Source organism: Manis javanica, chromosome 13 (assembly GCF_040802235.1).
Source record: "Manis javanica isolate MJ-LG chromosome 13, MJ_LKY, whole genome shotgun sequence".
Classification (NCBI taxonomy): domain Eukaryota; kingdom Metazoa; phylum Chordata; class Mammalia; order Pholidota; family Manidae; genus Manis; species Manis javanica.
In genome coordinates, this window is record NC_133168.1 from 950,959 (window position 1) to 967,172 (window position 16,214).

At 41.2% G+C, this 16,214-nt stretch overlaps 1 protein-coding gene and 1 long non-coding RNA gene across 8 annotated transcripts in view; one reads left to right on the plus strand and one right to left on the minus strand.

Annotated features, from left to right (window-relative positions):
- Positions 1 to 16,214, plus strand: part of CDK19 (cyclin dependent kinase 19) — a 109,548-nt gene that overhangs the window by 54,440 nt on the left and 38,894 nt on the right. For 6 of the 7 annotated variants that reach the window (XM_073220781.1, XM_073220784.1, XM_073220782.1 and 3 more), the window contains one exon: positions 14,752 to 14,862. The exons of the other annotated variant lie outside the window; for it this stretch is intronic. In XM_073220781.1, coding sequence (XP_073076882.1) covers positions 14,752 to 14,862 — 111 coding nt within the window. The remainder of the gene's footprint in view (positions 1 to 14,751; positions 14,863 to 16,214) is intronic. 7 annotated transcript variants of the gene reach the window in all.
- On the minus strand, positions 12,147 to 14,740 carry LOC108384661 (uncharacterized). Its single transcript, XR_001850100.3, has 2 exons — positions 13,224 to 14,740; positions 12,147 to 12,629 (listed from the first exon to the last, which is right to left on the minus strand). It is a non-coding gene; the product is annotated as an uncharacterized lncRNA (long non-coding RNA).

Consider the following 16,214-nt stretch of genomic DNA (forward strand, 5'->3'; position numbering starts at 1 on the left):
ATGACCCTTTTCTTCATCCTGTGTGTCCCTTTTCAGACTGGCCATAGGAGAGGCTGTGACAGTGTGATGGTGTCTCACCTCAGCAGGTGGGCCTTGGGGAGAGGGCTGCATGCGTGTGAGTGCGTGCGTGTGTGTGTGAATTGGAAATAATGCTCACTGTAGAAAACTTGTAATATAGAAAAATAGAAAAAAGAGTCACATAACCGCACCACGCATATATAACTATTTTATTGTTATACATTTTCTGTTTTATAAGCATATTTTATGTTTTACAACTTTTGGATATATACGTTTAAGTATTACAGCATTATAACATAGGTCTTTTCTCATGTATATAAAAATTCTTGGGATATATATTTGAGGTACAATATATGAATAGACCATAATTTACTTAGTCAGTTTTCATATTAGGCGTTTATGTTGTTTGCTGTTTTTGCTCATTTGTTTCTTCAGTAAACAGTAGTAGAGAAATTTACTTTTTTGTTTCAGTAAATAGAGGTAGAGAGATGCTTTTGTGTGGCATTTGTTTAGGGCCTCGCATTTTATTAGTAAATTAACTAGCCAGATTCCATCAATCTCTGTGTCAGTTCCTTGGGTTGCCCTGTGCCTGTGTCCCCTTTTCCTAGGTAACCTTTTGTTCAGGGATTCATAACATTTATTGCATTCACAGCCTTTTCAGGAAATACCCTCACAGTACCTCAGCACACCCTTTTGCTTTTTTTTTTTTTTTTATGTGCTGCAAAGATTTATGATATCAGTAACCTTATGTAATTTGTTCTATTATATTTTAGGTAATTCAACATCTTCAGAGGATATACTGACCTCAAAAAATATAGATAATCATTTCCAAAATCTTTCAAAGTTAGGAATTAATAACTGCTTGAAAAATAAATGCAAGTAAAGTCACTTTTCCTGAAGGGAGATAAGAGCCATTGCAGATCAGCAGTACTGAATATTTCTTTCTCTCATTAGTGAGAAAGCTTTTATCTGTGGTCCATTTATTATTCACAAACTTTTTCGGATCATTCCCGCAGTTCAAGCTATTTTTTTTTTTTTTGAGAGGGCATCTCTCATATTTATTGATCAAATGGTTGTTAACAACAATAAAATTCTGTATAGGGGAGTCAATGCTCAATGCACAATCATTAATCCATCTCAAGCCTAATTCTCGTCAGTCTCCAATCTTCTGAAGCATAACGAACAAGTTCTTAGATGGTGAACAAATTCTTACATAGTGAATAAGTTCTTACATGGTGAACACAAGGGCAGTCATCACAGAAACTTTCAGTTTTGATCACGCATCATGAACTATAAACAATCAGGTCAAATATGAACATTCGTTTGATTTTTATACTTGATTTATATGTGGATCCCACATTTCTCCCTTTATTATTATTATTTTTTTTATTTTTAATAAAATGCTGAAGTGGTAGGTAGATGCAAGATAAAGGTAGAAAACATAGTTTAGTGTTGTAAGAGAGCAATTGTAGATGATCAGGTGTGTGCCTGTAGACTATGTGTTAATCCAAGCTAGACAAGGGCATTAAAACATCCACGGATGCAGAAGATTTCTCTCAAAACAGGGGGGGTGAGGTTCTAAGCCTCACCACTGTTGATCCCCAATTTCTCACCTGATGGCCCCCCTGCGACTGTGCCTGTCTTAGGTTGTCCCTCCCTTGAGCATTCTTACCTGTCTCTGGCTAACCAGTCATCTTCTGGGGCCATATGGGGAGATGTAAAGTTGGTAAGTGAGAGAGAAGCCATATTGTTTGAAAAGGTTAGCTTTTTACTTCTTTGAAGATTTATGCTCTGTGGCTTCTATGCCCAGCATTTGTCTTGAGGTATCTTTACCACTTGGAGGAATTATGATACTCGGTAAATTTGATATGAGGCACGAATTCTATTTAAGGGTTGTAATTAGGAAGGAAGAAGAAAAGCTATTGAGGTAGCAGACGGAAGACAACATGGGAGGATTGATTATTTCTTTGACATATCTTCTTGTAGAGTAACTTAAGCATGTATAGGTTTTAAATTACTAACTAAATTGTACACACACATTAACATAATAGGAATACAGTTACTTAACCAAAGCACATCTATAATTACCAGCCATCTCCAGTGAAGCCAAGAAAACCAGTTAGTCACCCTAGGCATTTGTGAAAATTTGTCTATGATATGATGGATATTGTCCAACTGTACTTGAACAGTCTGAGAGAAATCAGACAAATTAAAACAACCCATTCCTGGGAACTGTTCACATTCCATATGTTCTTTTAACAGTAGATAGTCTGTAGTCGTAAGATTTTGGAGCGCTACAACTCGCACTTCTCCTAATTCTTCGTTGAGTTCCAACAGTACAGATCCAGTCAACTTTGTTGTTTTACTGAAAGCACAGGCCAGCTTAGATATCTCCTTCTTCATTCCAATGGCAAGTCCAGGAACCAGTGGGATGGATGCAGCTACAACTGCAGCATTGCCTGGATCTTTGTAGAGGTTTTTTGATGATCATCTTCTGGTATGAGTCTTCCAGAGAGTGCTGATGTTGGAAGTTCTTCTTCATATCGTATCTTAGTTCATTTTCTGGGTAGCCCAATTAGGCTTTGATCCTCTGTATAAACACAAACAGACCCTTTGCCCACACTTTGATATGTCCTTTATACCACTGTGTAGAACTCATTGGAGGTCACCACACAGGAACTGCTTTTTTTTTTTTTAAGAGAAAAGAATATTATCAGAAAAGTGTACCTCTATAGCCAATCATCTGACACCCTTTAAGTGATCAAAATTAAGGATATTTAAAGCATGCATTAATCGTTGATTTACAGTTAGTTTTATCCTATCAAGGAGTAATCCCCCTTTTCTTTCTTTCTTTCTTTCTTTCTTTTTTTTTTTAATCTTTAATCTACACTTACATGAAGAATATTATGTTTACTAGGCTCTCCCCTATACCAGGTTCCCCCTGTAAACCCCTTTACAGTCACTGCCCATCAGCATAGCAAAATGCTGTAGAATTACTACTTATCTTCTCTGTGTTGTACAGCCCTCCCCTTTCTCCCACCCCCCCCTTTATGCATGCTAATCTTAACACTCCCCTTCTTCTACACCCCCCTTATCCCTCCCTACCCACCCCCCCTCCCCAGTCCCTTTCCCTTTGGTGACTGTCAGTCCATTCTTGGGTTCTGTGATTCTGCTGCTGTTTTGTTCCTTCAGTTTTTCCTTTGTTCTTATGCTCCACAGATGAGTGAAATCATTTGGTACTTGTCTTTCTCCACTGGCTTATTTCACTGAGCATAATACCCTCCAGCTCCATCCATGTTGCTGCAAATGGTTGGATTTTTCCACTTCTTATGGCTGAGTAGTATTCCATTGTGTATATGTACCACATCTTCTTTATCCATTCATCTACCGATGGACATTTAGGTTGCTTCCAATTCTTGGCTATTGTAAATAGTGCTGCGATAAACATAGGGGTGCATCTGTCTTTTTCAAACTGGAGTGCTGCATTCTTAGGGTAAATTCCTAGGAGTGGAATTCCTGGGTCAAATGGTAGGTCTGTTTTGAGCATTTTGATGAACCTCCATACTGCTTTCCACAATGGTTGAACTAATTTACATCCCCACCGGCAGTGTAGGAGGGCTCCCCTTTCTCCACAGCCTCGCCAACATTTGTTGTTGTTTGTCTTTTGGATGGCAGCCATCCTTACTGGTGTGAGGTGAGATCTCATTGTAGTTTTAATTTGCATTTCTCTGATAATTAGCGATGTGGAGCATCTTTTCATGTGTCTGTTGGCCATCTGTATTTCTTTTTTGGAGAACTGTCTGTTCAGTTCCTCTGCCCATTTTTTAATTGGATTATTTGTTTTTTGTTTGTTGAGGTGTGTGAGCTCTTTATATATTTTGGATGTCAAGCCTTTATCGGATCTGTCATTTACAAATATATTCTCCCATACTGTAGGGTTCCTTTTTGTTCTATTGATGGTGTCTTTTGCTGTTCAGAAGCTTTTTAGCTTAATATAGTCCCACTTGTTCATTTTTGCTGTTGTTTTCCTTGCCCGGGGAGATATGTTCAAAAAGAAGTCACTCATGTTTATGTCTAAAAGGTTTTTGCCTATGTTTTTTTCTAAGAGTTTTATGGTTTCATGACTTACATTCAGGTCTTTGATCCATTTTGAATTTACTTTTCTGTATGGGGTTAGACAATGGTCCAGTTTCATTCTCCTACATGTAGCTGTCCAGTTTTGCCAGCACCATCTGTTGAAGAGACTGTCATTTCGCCATTGTGTGTCCATGGCTCCTTTATCAAATATTAATTGACCATATATGTTTGGGTTAATGTCTGGAGTCTCTAATCCGTTCCACTGGTCTGTGGCTCTGTTCTTGTGCCAGTACCAAATTGTCTTGATTACTGTGGCTTTGTAGTAAGTAGAGCTTGAAGGTGGGGAGTGAGATCCCCCCTACTTTATTCTTCTTTCTCAGGATTTTTTTGGCTATTCGGGGTCTTTGGTGTTTCCATATGAATTTTTGAATTATTTGTTCCAGTTCATTGAAGAGTGTTGCTGTTAGTTTGATAGGGATTGCATCAAATCTGTACATTGCTTTGGGCAGGATGGCCATTTTGATGATATTAATTCTTCTAGCCATGAGCATGGGATGAGTTTCCATTTGTTAGTGTCCCCTTTAATTTCTCTTAAGAGTGACTTGTAGTTTTCAGGGTATAGGTCTTTCACTTCTTTGGTTAGGTTTATTCCTAGGTATTTTATTCTTTTTGATGCAATTGTGAATGGAATTGTTTTCCTGATTTCTCTTTCTATTGGTTCATTGTTAGTGTATAGGAAAGCTACAGATTTCTGTGTGTTAATTTTGTATCCTGCAACTTTGCTGTATTCCAATATCAGTTCTAGTAGTTTTGGAGTGGAGTCTTTAGGGTTTTTTATGTACAATATCATATCATCTGCAAATAGTGACAGTTAACTTCTTCTTTACCAATCTGGATTCCTTGTATTTCTTTGTTTTGTCTGATTGCCGTGGCTAGGACCTCCAGTACTATGTTAAATAACAGTGGGGAGAGTGGGCATCCCTGTCTAGTTCCCGATCTCAGAGGAAATGCTTTCAGCTTCTCGCTGTTCAGCATAATGTTGGCTGTGGGTTTATCATATATGGCCTTTATTATGTTGAGGTACTTGCCCTCTATTCCCATTTTGCTGAGAGTTTTTATCATGAATGGATGTTGAATTCTGTCAAATGCTTTTTCAGCATCTATGGAGATGATCATGTGGTTTTTGTCTTTCTTTTTGTTGATGTGGTGGATGATGTTGATGGATTTTCGAATGTTGTACCATCCTTGCATCCCTGGGATGAATCCCACTTGGTCAATGTGTATGATCCTTTTGATATGCTGTTGAATTCTGTTTGCTAATATTTTATTGAGTATTTTTGCATCTACATTCATCAGGGATATTGGTCTGTAATTTTCTTTTTTGGTGGGGTCTTTGCCTGGTTTTGGTATTAGGGTGATGTTGGCTTCATAGAATGAGTTTGGGAGTATTCCCTCCTCTTCTATTTTTTGGAAAACTTTAAGGAGAATGGGTATTAATGTCTTCTCTGTGTGTCTGATAAAATTCCAAGGTAAATCCGTCCGGCCCCTGGGTTTTGTTCTTGGGTAGTTTTTTGATTACTGTTTTGAATTTCTTTGCTTGTAATTGGTTTGTTTAACTTTTGTGTTTCTTCCTTGGTCAGTCTTGGGAGGTTGTATTTTTCTAGGAAGTTGTCCATTTCTTCTAGGTTTTCCAGCTTGTTGGCATATAGGTTTTCATAGTAGTCTTTAATAATTCTTTGTATTTCTGTGGAGTCTGTCATGATTTTTCCATTCTCATTTCTGATTCTGTTGATTTGTGTTGATTCTCTTTTTCTCTTAATACGTTTGGCTAGAGGCTTATCTATTTTGTTTATTTCTCAAAGAACCAGCTATTGGTTTCATTGATTGTTGCTATTGTTTTATTCTTCTCAATTTTGTTTATTTCTTCTCTGATCTTTATTATGTCCCTCCTTCTGCTGACTTTAGGCCTCATTTGTTCTTCTTTTTCCAGTTTTGATAATTGTGATGTCAGACTATTCATTTGGGACTGTTCTTCCTTCTTCAAGTGTGCCTGGATCGCTGTATACTTTCCTCTTAAGACTCCTTTCGCTGTGTCCCACAGAAGTTGGGGCTTTGTGTTGTTGTTGTCACTTGTTTCTATATATTCCTTGATCTCTATTTTGATTTGTTCGTTGATCCATTGATTATTTAGAAGCATGTTGTTAAGCCTCCATGTGTTTGTGAGCCTTTTTGTTTTCTTTGTAGAATTTATTTCTGGTTTTATACCTTTGTGGTCTGAAAAATTGGTTGGTAGAATTTCAGTATTTTGGAATTTACTGAGGCTCTTTTTGTGAGCTAGTATGTGGTCTATTCTGGAGAATGTTCCATGTGCACTTGAGAAGAATGTATATCCTGTTGCTTTTGGATGTAGAGTTCTGTAGATGTCTATGAGGTCCATCTGTTCTAGTGTGTTGTTCAATGCCTTTGTGTCCTTACTTATTTTCTGCCCGGTGGATCTGTCCTTTGGGGTGAGTGGTGTGTTGGAAGTCTCCTAAAATGAATGCATTGCAGTCTATTTCCCTCTTTAGTTCTGTTAGTATTTGCTTCACATATGCTGGTGCTCCTGTGTTGGGTGCATACATATTTAGAATGGTTATATCCTCTTGTTGGACTGAGCCCTTTATCATTATGTAGTGTCCTTCTTTATCTCTTGTTACTTTCTTTGTTTTGAAGTCTATTTTGTCTGATATTAGTGCTGCAACCCCTGCTTTCTTCTCACTGTTGTTTGCCTGAAATATGTTTTTCCATCCCTTGACTTTTAGTCTGTGCATGTCTTTGGGTTTGAGGTGAGTTTCTTGTACGTAGCATATAGATGGGTCTTGCTTTTTTATCCATTCTATTACTCTGTGTCTTTGGATTGGTGCATTAAGTCCATTTACATTTAGGGTGACTATTGAGAGATATGTACTTATTGACATTGCAGGCTTTAAATTCATGGTTACCAAAGGTTCAAGGTTAGCCTCTTTAGTGTCTTACTGCCTAACTTAGCTCCCTTATTGAGCTGTTATATACACTGTCTGGAGATTCTTTTCTTCTCCCCCTTCTTATTCCTCCTCCTCCATTCTTCATATGTTGTGTGTTTTGTTCTGTGCTCTTTTTAGGGGTGCTCCCATCTAGAGCAGTCCCTGTAGGATGCCCTGTAGAGGTGGTTTGTGGGAAGCAAATTCCCTCAGCTTTTGCATGTCTGGGAATTGTTTAATCCTGCCATCATATTTAAATGATAGTCGTGCTGGATACAGTATCCTTGGTTCAAGGCCCTTCTGTTTCATTGCATTAAGTATATCATGCCATTCTCTTCTGGCCTGTAGGGTTTCTGTCGAGAAGTCTGATGTTAGCCTGATGGGTTTTCCTTTATAGGTGACCTTTTTCTCTCTAGCTGCCTTTAAAACTCTTTCCTTGTCCTTGATCTTTGCCATTTTAATTATTATGTGTCTTGGTGTTGTCCTCCTTGGATCCTTTCTGTTGGGGGTTCTGTGTATTTCCGTGGTCTGTTTGATTATTTCCTCCCCCAGTTTGGGGAAGTTTTCAGCGATTATTTCTTTAAAGACACTTTCTATCCCTTTTCCTCTCTCTTGTTCTTCTGGTATCCCTATAATACGGATATTGTTCCTTTTGGATTGGTCACATAGTTCTCTTAGTATTGTTTCGTTTCTGGAGATCCTTTCATCTCTCTCTATGTCAGCTTCTATATGTTCCTGTTCTCTGGTTCCTGTTCCTTCAATGGCCTCTTGCATCTTATCCATTCTGCTTATAAATCCTTCCAGGGTTTGTTTCACCTCTGTGATCTCCTTCCTGACATCTGTGATCTCCCTCAGCATGTTCATGATTTTTATTTTGAATTCTTTTTCAGGAATACTGGTTAGGTCTGTCTCCTTCTCAGGTGTTGACTCTGTGATCTTTGTCTGCCTGCAGTTTTGCCTTTTCATGGTGATAGAGACAGTTTGCAGAGCTGGTACAAGTGACCGCTGGGAGAGCTTCCCTTCTTGTTGGTTTGTGGCCTTCCTCTCCTGGGAGAACAGCGACCTCTAGTGGCTTGTGCTGGGCAGCTGCGCGCAGACAGGGCTTCTGCTTCCTGCCCGGCTGCTATGGGGTTTATCTCTGCTGTTGCTGTGGGCGTAGCCTGGCTGGGGCAGCTGCTCCAAAGTGGTGGAGCCCCATTGGAGGGGGAGCGGCCGGGGGGCTGTTTATCTTGGTAAGGGGCCTCCATGCTCCCTGCTTCCCAGGGGGTTAGAGTGCCCAGAGATCCCCAGATTCCCTGCCTCTGGGCTAAGTGTCTTGCTCTGCCCCTTTAAGACTTCCAAAAAGCACTCTCCAAACCAAAACAACAGCAAGAACAACAACAAAAAAATTAAATAAATAATTTTTTAAAAAAAGAAAGAAAAACGCATGATTTTCTTTGTCCTCAGTCACCGGTCTCAGGCACCCGCTCACCTGTCTTGCTTCCCTATTTCCCTACTATTGGGCTCCCTGTCCCTTTAAGACTTTCAGAAAGCACTCGCAAAAAAAAAAAAAAAGGAGAAAAAAAAATGCCCACTCCAGTTTCTTTGTTCTCCGGCGTCGGTCTCAGGCACCCGCTCACCGGTCCTGCCGCCCTGTTTCCCTAGTATCCAGGACCCCGCGCATGCACTGTGCCTGCGCTCTGGTCCGGAATCCTGGGGCTCGGTGCTCAGCAGTCCTGGGCTCCCTCCCCCTCCTGCTCCGACTCCTCTCCTCCCGCCAGGGGCCGGGGGCACGGGTGCTCAGGTCCCGCCGGGCCAGGGCTTGTATCTTACCCCCTTCACGAGGTGCTGGGTTCTCACAGGTGTGGATGTGGTCTGGATGTTGTCCTGTGTCCTCTGGTCTCTATTTTAGGAAGAGTTGTGTTTGTTATATTTTCATAGATATATGTGGTTTTGGGAGGAGATTTCTGCTGCTCTGCTCACGCGCCATCTTGGGTCCGCCTTCCCCTTTTGCTCTTTGGGTTCTGTTCCGGGTCAGATCTCTCTCCCTGAGCTGGGACATAAAGCCACCCCACTGCTAGTAGAGCATGTGGTAGTTGTGAGAGCTGTTCCTTTTTAAACCTAAAGTGAATGTAGCTTGTGCAAAGTTAGTATCCTTAGAATACTCTTGAAGACATAGTTTACTTAATTTGTTAAAACAAAAACATTCAAAACACTTTTTGAATGGATAGCAAAGTTTACAGTATTCTAAGCTGCTTCCTGGTTTATTTTGTGTGTATGAACTAGGCAAGTTTAGTAGATTTCATTCTTTTGATAAATATTTATTGAGTGCTTATCTATGTACCAGGTAACTTAACACCGGGGATGTAAAACCAACAAAAAGCCCTCAGCCTTTGCGGAGCTTATATGTTCATGGAGGCGGACAGACAATAGACGAGATAAAATAAGTAAGAGTACCTAGGTCCAAAATTCCATAAGTGAAATCTAAGGAACTGATGTGTTTTGAATTCAAAATTTTTTTTAATTTTAGAAAGGTAATGCGGAATTACATTATATATTACCTAACCTCTGGGGGCAGCGGGAGGTGGGGGGAGAGGGTGGCCTTGAAGCAGTAATCAAACCAATTAATATTTAATGTGGAAGTATGAACAGACACACTCAGTAGGATAAAGACTATAGCAGCTTCATGTTACTACAAGTGAGATATTTCTGTAAAATGAACATTAAAGGCTAATTTTTGAAAAAGTGAAATTATGACTGCTTCAGATACCAAATGAACTCATTTTAAAGAATTTATTTAACTTATTAAGTGAAGGAACCATGTAGATACTATAACCCATTCAGAGAGAATCTTAAGAACAGAATTCATTTATAGATGAGGAATATTAAGATGATGTACACATTGAGGTGAAATTAGCTTCTTTCGTATTGGGAGAGGAAGTTCGTGAACTCTACTGGACTGAACAGAATTTGCATGCATATAGCCAAGGATAATTCTGCATTATTGTCTGTTTTACCTATAATGGTACAGGGTTGTAAAATAGCTTCTATAGACTCAGAATCAGATAACCTGAAAGGATGTATTTTTTTTTTTATTGAATGCATTTGTTTCCATTGAAGTGTGGACTTTTTTCCTGAAGGCGAGTACTGAAAGCTTTTGGTGTTCTGAGCTCTTTGGAATCACCGGTCAGGATAGAGCTCCCGTGTGCTCGACAGTGATGGGGCCTGTGGAGCAGGGAAGGTGCGGAGGGAGGCTGCAGTTTTCAGGTGGGCCGGCGACCCCCTGACGGGGTTGTATTGGGAATCGAGCTGAAGCAGATGAGGGTTTTTTTGTCTGAGGTGCTGTAGTGCTGAATTCGCTATTGACTGAGATGGGGAAGAATAGTCGGGGTAGAGGTCACGGCCTTGGTTTTGGCTTTTAGGCATTCACGTAGCTGGTGTTCTGGGAAGCTCTGTGGGCCAGAGATAAACACTCGGGAGTTGATGTGTGTGTATGGGTGACATTTAAAGCCACAAGCTGAATGAGATCACCGAAGACCTTCTGTGAGCCCATATTGTATTAGTCCCTGGGGATACAGAGATAAATTAAAAATTGTCATTGTCCTCAAAAGCTTGTGATCTGATATGGGAGGCAGTTGTAAACAGTTAAAGCCATGTAAAAATACACATGTAAATACACATTAAGTACAGATGATTGAATGAAACTAAGTCTGAGAGTCTTCCATCGCCCTAAACTCGCTTGTTTTGTGACCTGACTGTGAGAGACACACAGAATATAGTCCAAGCGTGGTGCCTTCTGTGTAGGCTGCTTTCTCCACTGACCTGCTTGCTCAGCATGCTTGCACTGCTGACTCGGGAGACTTGCTGGTGACCCTCGTGCCCAACTGACCAGGCTTCTCAGGACCTGGCGTTCACCTTGTCTCGTGCTTAGCTTCTCCAGACCTGTCAGCAGTGGTCTGTTTGTGTTTCTGAAATACCCCTTGGCTGTGGGGTGAAAGATGCATTAGAGGAAGGACCAGAATCGACACAGACAGCATTAGTTTGCTGTTTCTTTGCCTCCATCTGCCTTTACATTTAGTGACTTACAGAGATCTGTAAGCCAGGGAAGGCGTAACAGGTGTGCAGAAATGGAAAGTGTAATGACTAGAGCTAGAAAATGCAAATTTGGGGGTTAGGGGAAAATTTCTAGTAATGCATGCAGTTGCAAACTTTCTGTTTTTCCCTCCTCAAAAAACTAAACACAGGATTACCATAGGATCCAGCAATTCCACTTCTGGGTGTATAAAAGAATTGAAAGTAAGGACTCAAACTGATATTTGTATGTTATTGTTTAAGGTAGTATTGTTAATTAAAGCCAAAAGGTGGAATCAAGCCAAATGTGCACGGAGTGGTGGAAGGGATGAGCGGATAAGCAAATACGCTGTGTACGCCCAACAGAATATTATTTAGCCTGAAAAAGGAGGCAAGTTCTGACATGTGCTGTGACACAGATGACCCTTGCAGACATGTTAAGTGAAAGAAGTGAGACCCATATGTTGAATGATACCCCTTATATGATTTACCTGGAACAGGCAAAGTCACAGGACAGAACATACAGTAGTGGCTGCCAGGACGGGGGAGGGAAGATGTTCAGTGGGACAGTTGGAGTTTGAGGTGCCGAGAAAGTTCTGGAGAGAGGATAGTGGTGACTGTTGTGTGCATGTCAATGTTAATGTCCTTAATGCTTGTGTATCTCCCACCCTTTATAGAGTCACCTAGAGAAACCATGCAACTGTTAGAACAAGAAAGATTTCTGTATACGAATATAGACTGATATGGAGAGATTTTTAAGGTTAACCAAAAAGAAAGAAAAGATAAAGTGCTATCTCTTGTGTAAATAAAGGCAAATAAAAATGTGTAGTTTATTTGCCAAAGAAACACTGGGCGGATTAACAAGTGGCTAGTAAGAGTTGTTATGTCTCGGAGGCCAAGACTGGGATCATGGGGGCCAGGGTGGTGGTGAGACCCCTCAGTGCATGTCTTTCCATGTACTTTCATTTTTGAACTGTTGACAAAAAATTCATTAAAGGCACCTTGAATAAAGACAGAGTTTTATTTGAGCGTAAGGACTTAGAAGCCTGGAAACAACTCCCATGGAGAGAAGAAATGTTTCAAGGAGCCCGAGTCATATACATAGGTTTTTGTATCTTCAGTGAGACAGGCAAGAAAGAGTTTCAGAAGGCTACATCCATTACATAAAGGAGGCCGTGCTCAAAAACAGCCACGGTCAGAGGGTGTTCAGGGGAAGGGCGAACCTCGCTGACCCCTCCCTACGTCCTTGAGCAGGGCTCTGGCCGGCAGAGGGGAGCAGCTGGGCTGGTGCACACTTCGTTCGGCTTCTGCTTGGTTTTGGTTAACTCGCTGTTAGAGAGCCAGAAAGCTTATGTCTTCAAGGGCGGCCTTTTTGAGACTCCCAGAGTTACTAGAAGGTTCTGTGCCCATGCTTTGGACCTTTCAGGTGGTCTCCAGTGTGGTGCTCAGCTGCTGTTTAGTTCACAGAACCATTTAATGTATTGCCTGTTCAAAATAACGTTAAAACATGGGACTTAAAGTCCATTCATTGTAAAGGGATCAACAATCTGTAGTTACAAAAAACATAAATTTTTAGAGGTTGTGATTAAATATTACTCCCCGTGACTTCTGCTGTCCAGGGGTCAGGGAGCTGTCTGGGCCAGTGTTTGGTATTTCAACAGCCTGGTTTAGGTGAAGGTGTGCGTCACCTTCCCTTCCACTGCGGGCAGCAAAGAGAACATGTTCTGGGTAAACACTTCAGTAAGGACAAGCTCTCTAGGTTCTTAATTTCCGGGGAGCCACCAAGAGAGAGGTGGCTGCTCGCTGTGCCTGGGGCGGGCCCTCCTCCCGAGGTTCTGTGCCTGAAGGTGACCGTCCCGGGCCTGGGGGCCTACGGCGGCCAAAAGCAGGAACCTGTCAGGATGTGGCTCTGCCTCCCTCCAAAGTGCCACTTAGCTGACCCAGTCACTAATTAGGAGCGTGTTATGTGTAGCGTTTGTATTTGAAGCGAGAAGCAGAATCGCCTAGCGTTTCTGAGGCCGTGGGAACAGAGAAAGCAGCCGTAGCTGAGCTCCACCTAACCCCACCCCTGCTCCTCACCGAGCGAGTGGCACTGTTGGGTCTTCCTGGTCATGTCTCTCCAGCTGCTCTTCCCACCTAGACCCAACAGGAGGTACAGGCAGAACCCCGAGGTGGTGACAGGCGCAAGGCGGGCCCGGGCCGCCCGGCACCCAGCCTCCTACCGCGTAGCTGCGTTCCAAGGCCCCGGGTTGGAGGGGAGCCCAGGGAATCATATCCGGCTGTCATGTCCGAATTATGGCTGGTAGAGCGCAAGGCGGTCAAGGTACAGGTGCAGACAAGGGGCCGAGGCACAGAGCCGGACCTCGGGACCTCGGACCGCGGACCTCGGAAGCCTGTTGCCAAAAGCAGTGAAGAATTGGGTGGCTGGGAAATAGTCTAGGAGGGTTCCGGAGGAGCTGAGACGATTTTCACGTGACTCCAGCACAGACACTCAAGAGGTGTGCTTTACTTATTTAAAGTGATTTGATTGGGTAGGCCATTAATTTTTTTCTGCCTCATTGATCTGTTTGTCTGTGTTCCCCACTACATTGTGGGAACTGAAGACAGGGCTTTAGCTGTAATGGAAAAAGCATGGACTTTGGAACCAGGCAGATTACCTAAATCCAACCTCTTCTCTCTTTGATTTTGGTCAAGCTATTTTTAATACACTGAACCTCAGGGTCTGTATGCATCACAGAGTTTTAAGGGTTAAATGAGAATAAAGCATTCATATGACTTCATCTTACACGTAGAGAGTATCCAATACAAGCCTCTGCTCCCTCTCCCTTATTGTAACATGCACAGAGCTTTACATTTAGGAAGCACTTGCAGTAGTTATCAGATTGGGTATGTTTCTCCCTACCTATTAAATCTGAACCCTGGTTAAGGATAGCATGAGGTAGGCATATTTATGAGGTCCTCACCTTGGGAAGCTAAAGTTGTCGTTGCTGAATGTTCTATCAGACGTATCGCGTTGCCAAGTGCTAAGTCTTCGCTTGCTGGTGTGGTCCCTCGTTGTGTCTTTCTTATTATCAGTTCAGCTTGAAGCCTCTGTTTTGTGAACACCTGTTCCTTTTCTCTGTCTACAAGTGCCTCTTCTCCACACCTCTTCCAATGAGTGACTCGTGCCCTTACATTCACTGCTCTTCTAAGCAAGCTTGAACCTTGAACCGCAGGCCGTGTCTTTTGTTGTGTCCTTATCGAGCATGTGCTGTGCTGAGGTGGTTGTGGATGGTACTGACACGATTCCTGCCCCCATGAAGCTCTTCCTCTGGTAAAATAGATGCGCACATACCAAAATGTATTTAATTATTTAGTGATACAGTATTCCTTTTGTTTACCATTTAAAATGAGCCCATTTTCAAAACACACATACACATAGGAAAAGAATCAGAAAACATGCACCAAGATGTTGACAGGCTGTCTCTGAGTAGTGGCATTTTTTTTAAATTTTATTTTGCATATCTAGGTTGTCTACACTTTCAAAAATTTCGTTTGACGTTCCAGGAAATTCTTACTTTCCTCCATGCTAAGAGCATAGTGACCCATCTGTTCCTCTTGCATTCAGCTTTTGCGGGAATTGAAGCACCCTAACGTGATCGCGTTGCAGAAGGTGTTCCTTTCTCACAGCGACAGGAAGGTGTGGCTGCTGTTCGATTACGCGGAGCATGATCTGTGGGTAAGTCTGAATCATGTCACTTGAGGACTCTTTTCTGGAGAGGTAAATGCACGTACCCGCCTACTGCTCGTGCGCCGGGAAGGAAACTTGCTCTGTTGACCAGAGTTCAAAACAAATCTCATAAATGTAAATGCAGGCTTAAGGGAACTTGAGCAATAAATATTACCATCTTGCTTCAGTGAGAAGATAGTATTTGTGATATTTGGAAATTTCACTTTTTAATATGTTAATAAACAGGAGACTAATTTTATGCAGGTGACTTATGGCAGTTTGCTAGTGTGCATAGGGAACATTACTTCTGTGGTGCTCAGCAGGGGCTCAGATTTAACCAGGTAGGGACTTGGGAGGAGTTTCTCTGGGTTAAGGTCAGTCTCTTGCAGCATTTTGCCATTTAAAACCAATTCCACAAAACGGAAGTATATGTGTGGTTTTACAAATATTAGGGACATTTTATCGCTGTATAAAAGAAGGCAGAAATTCTAATTCTAGACGTTTAAAGTTTGGGATCAGGGCATTTAAACATTTTTATTCAAGGAGTTGCTTAAAGTAAAAATATTGAAACCTGGCAGTAGGTTCAAATTTGGGATAATTAAATTTTGATGCAATATGGTGTGATTTGTCATCAATACAAATAACAAACCTATTTAGGAATAACTTTAAAAGACTCATAGGTTTTAAAGGAACGTTCAAAGTGTATGCTATTATAGCAGATATTGACAAGAACCTCCAGTTTGTACTTCTCTATTCTTTTCATGGATATTCATAAAAACTGTACTTTCCCCATTTCTTTATTGCCTGTATTTCTACCAAGGTTTACTTGATATAATATATGTACTTCACTTTGACCATCAGCGATGCGATGAAAGAACATGTGGTCAGCGGACTCCTCAGGCCCTGAAGAACCGTGTTAGTATGTGGCCAGCAGCCACATGGCCTATTGAGCACTTGAAATGTCACTGATCTGAACTGAGATGTGCTATGAATATAAAATACATGCTGACTTTTGAAGACTTTAGTATGAAAACATGTAAAATGTCTCAATATTTTTTATATTGATTACATGTTGAAATAATAATGTTTAAATTTATTGGGTGTAATTAAAATATGTTAATTTTACCTTTTCTTTTTAAATGTGACTATGTAAAGTTGAAAGTTACATGTATGTGGCTCCTGTTATATTTTTTATGGACATTGCTGCTACAGTATAAACTCTAATTTTCTATTATTTCTTAAAATGCATGTTGTTAAACAGTTTATAAAAAATCAGATAGCTATATAAATAGCTTAATAATTTTTCACACCATTTGGCCATTTTAAAGCTAGTGGAACATTGTCAAGAACTTCACCAGTGT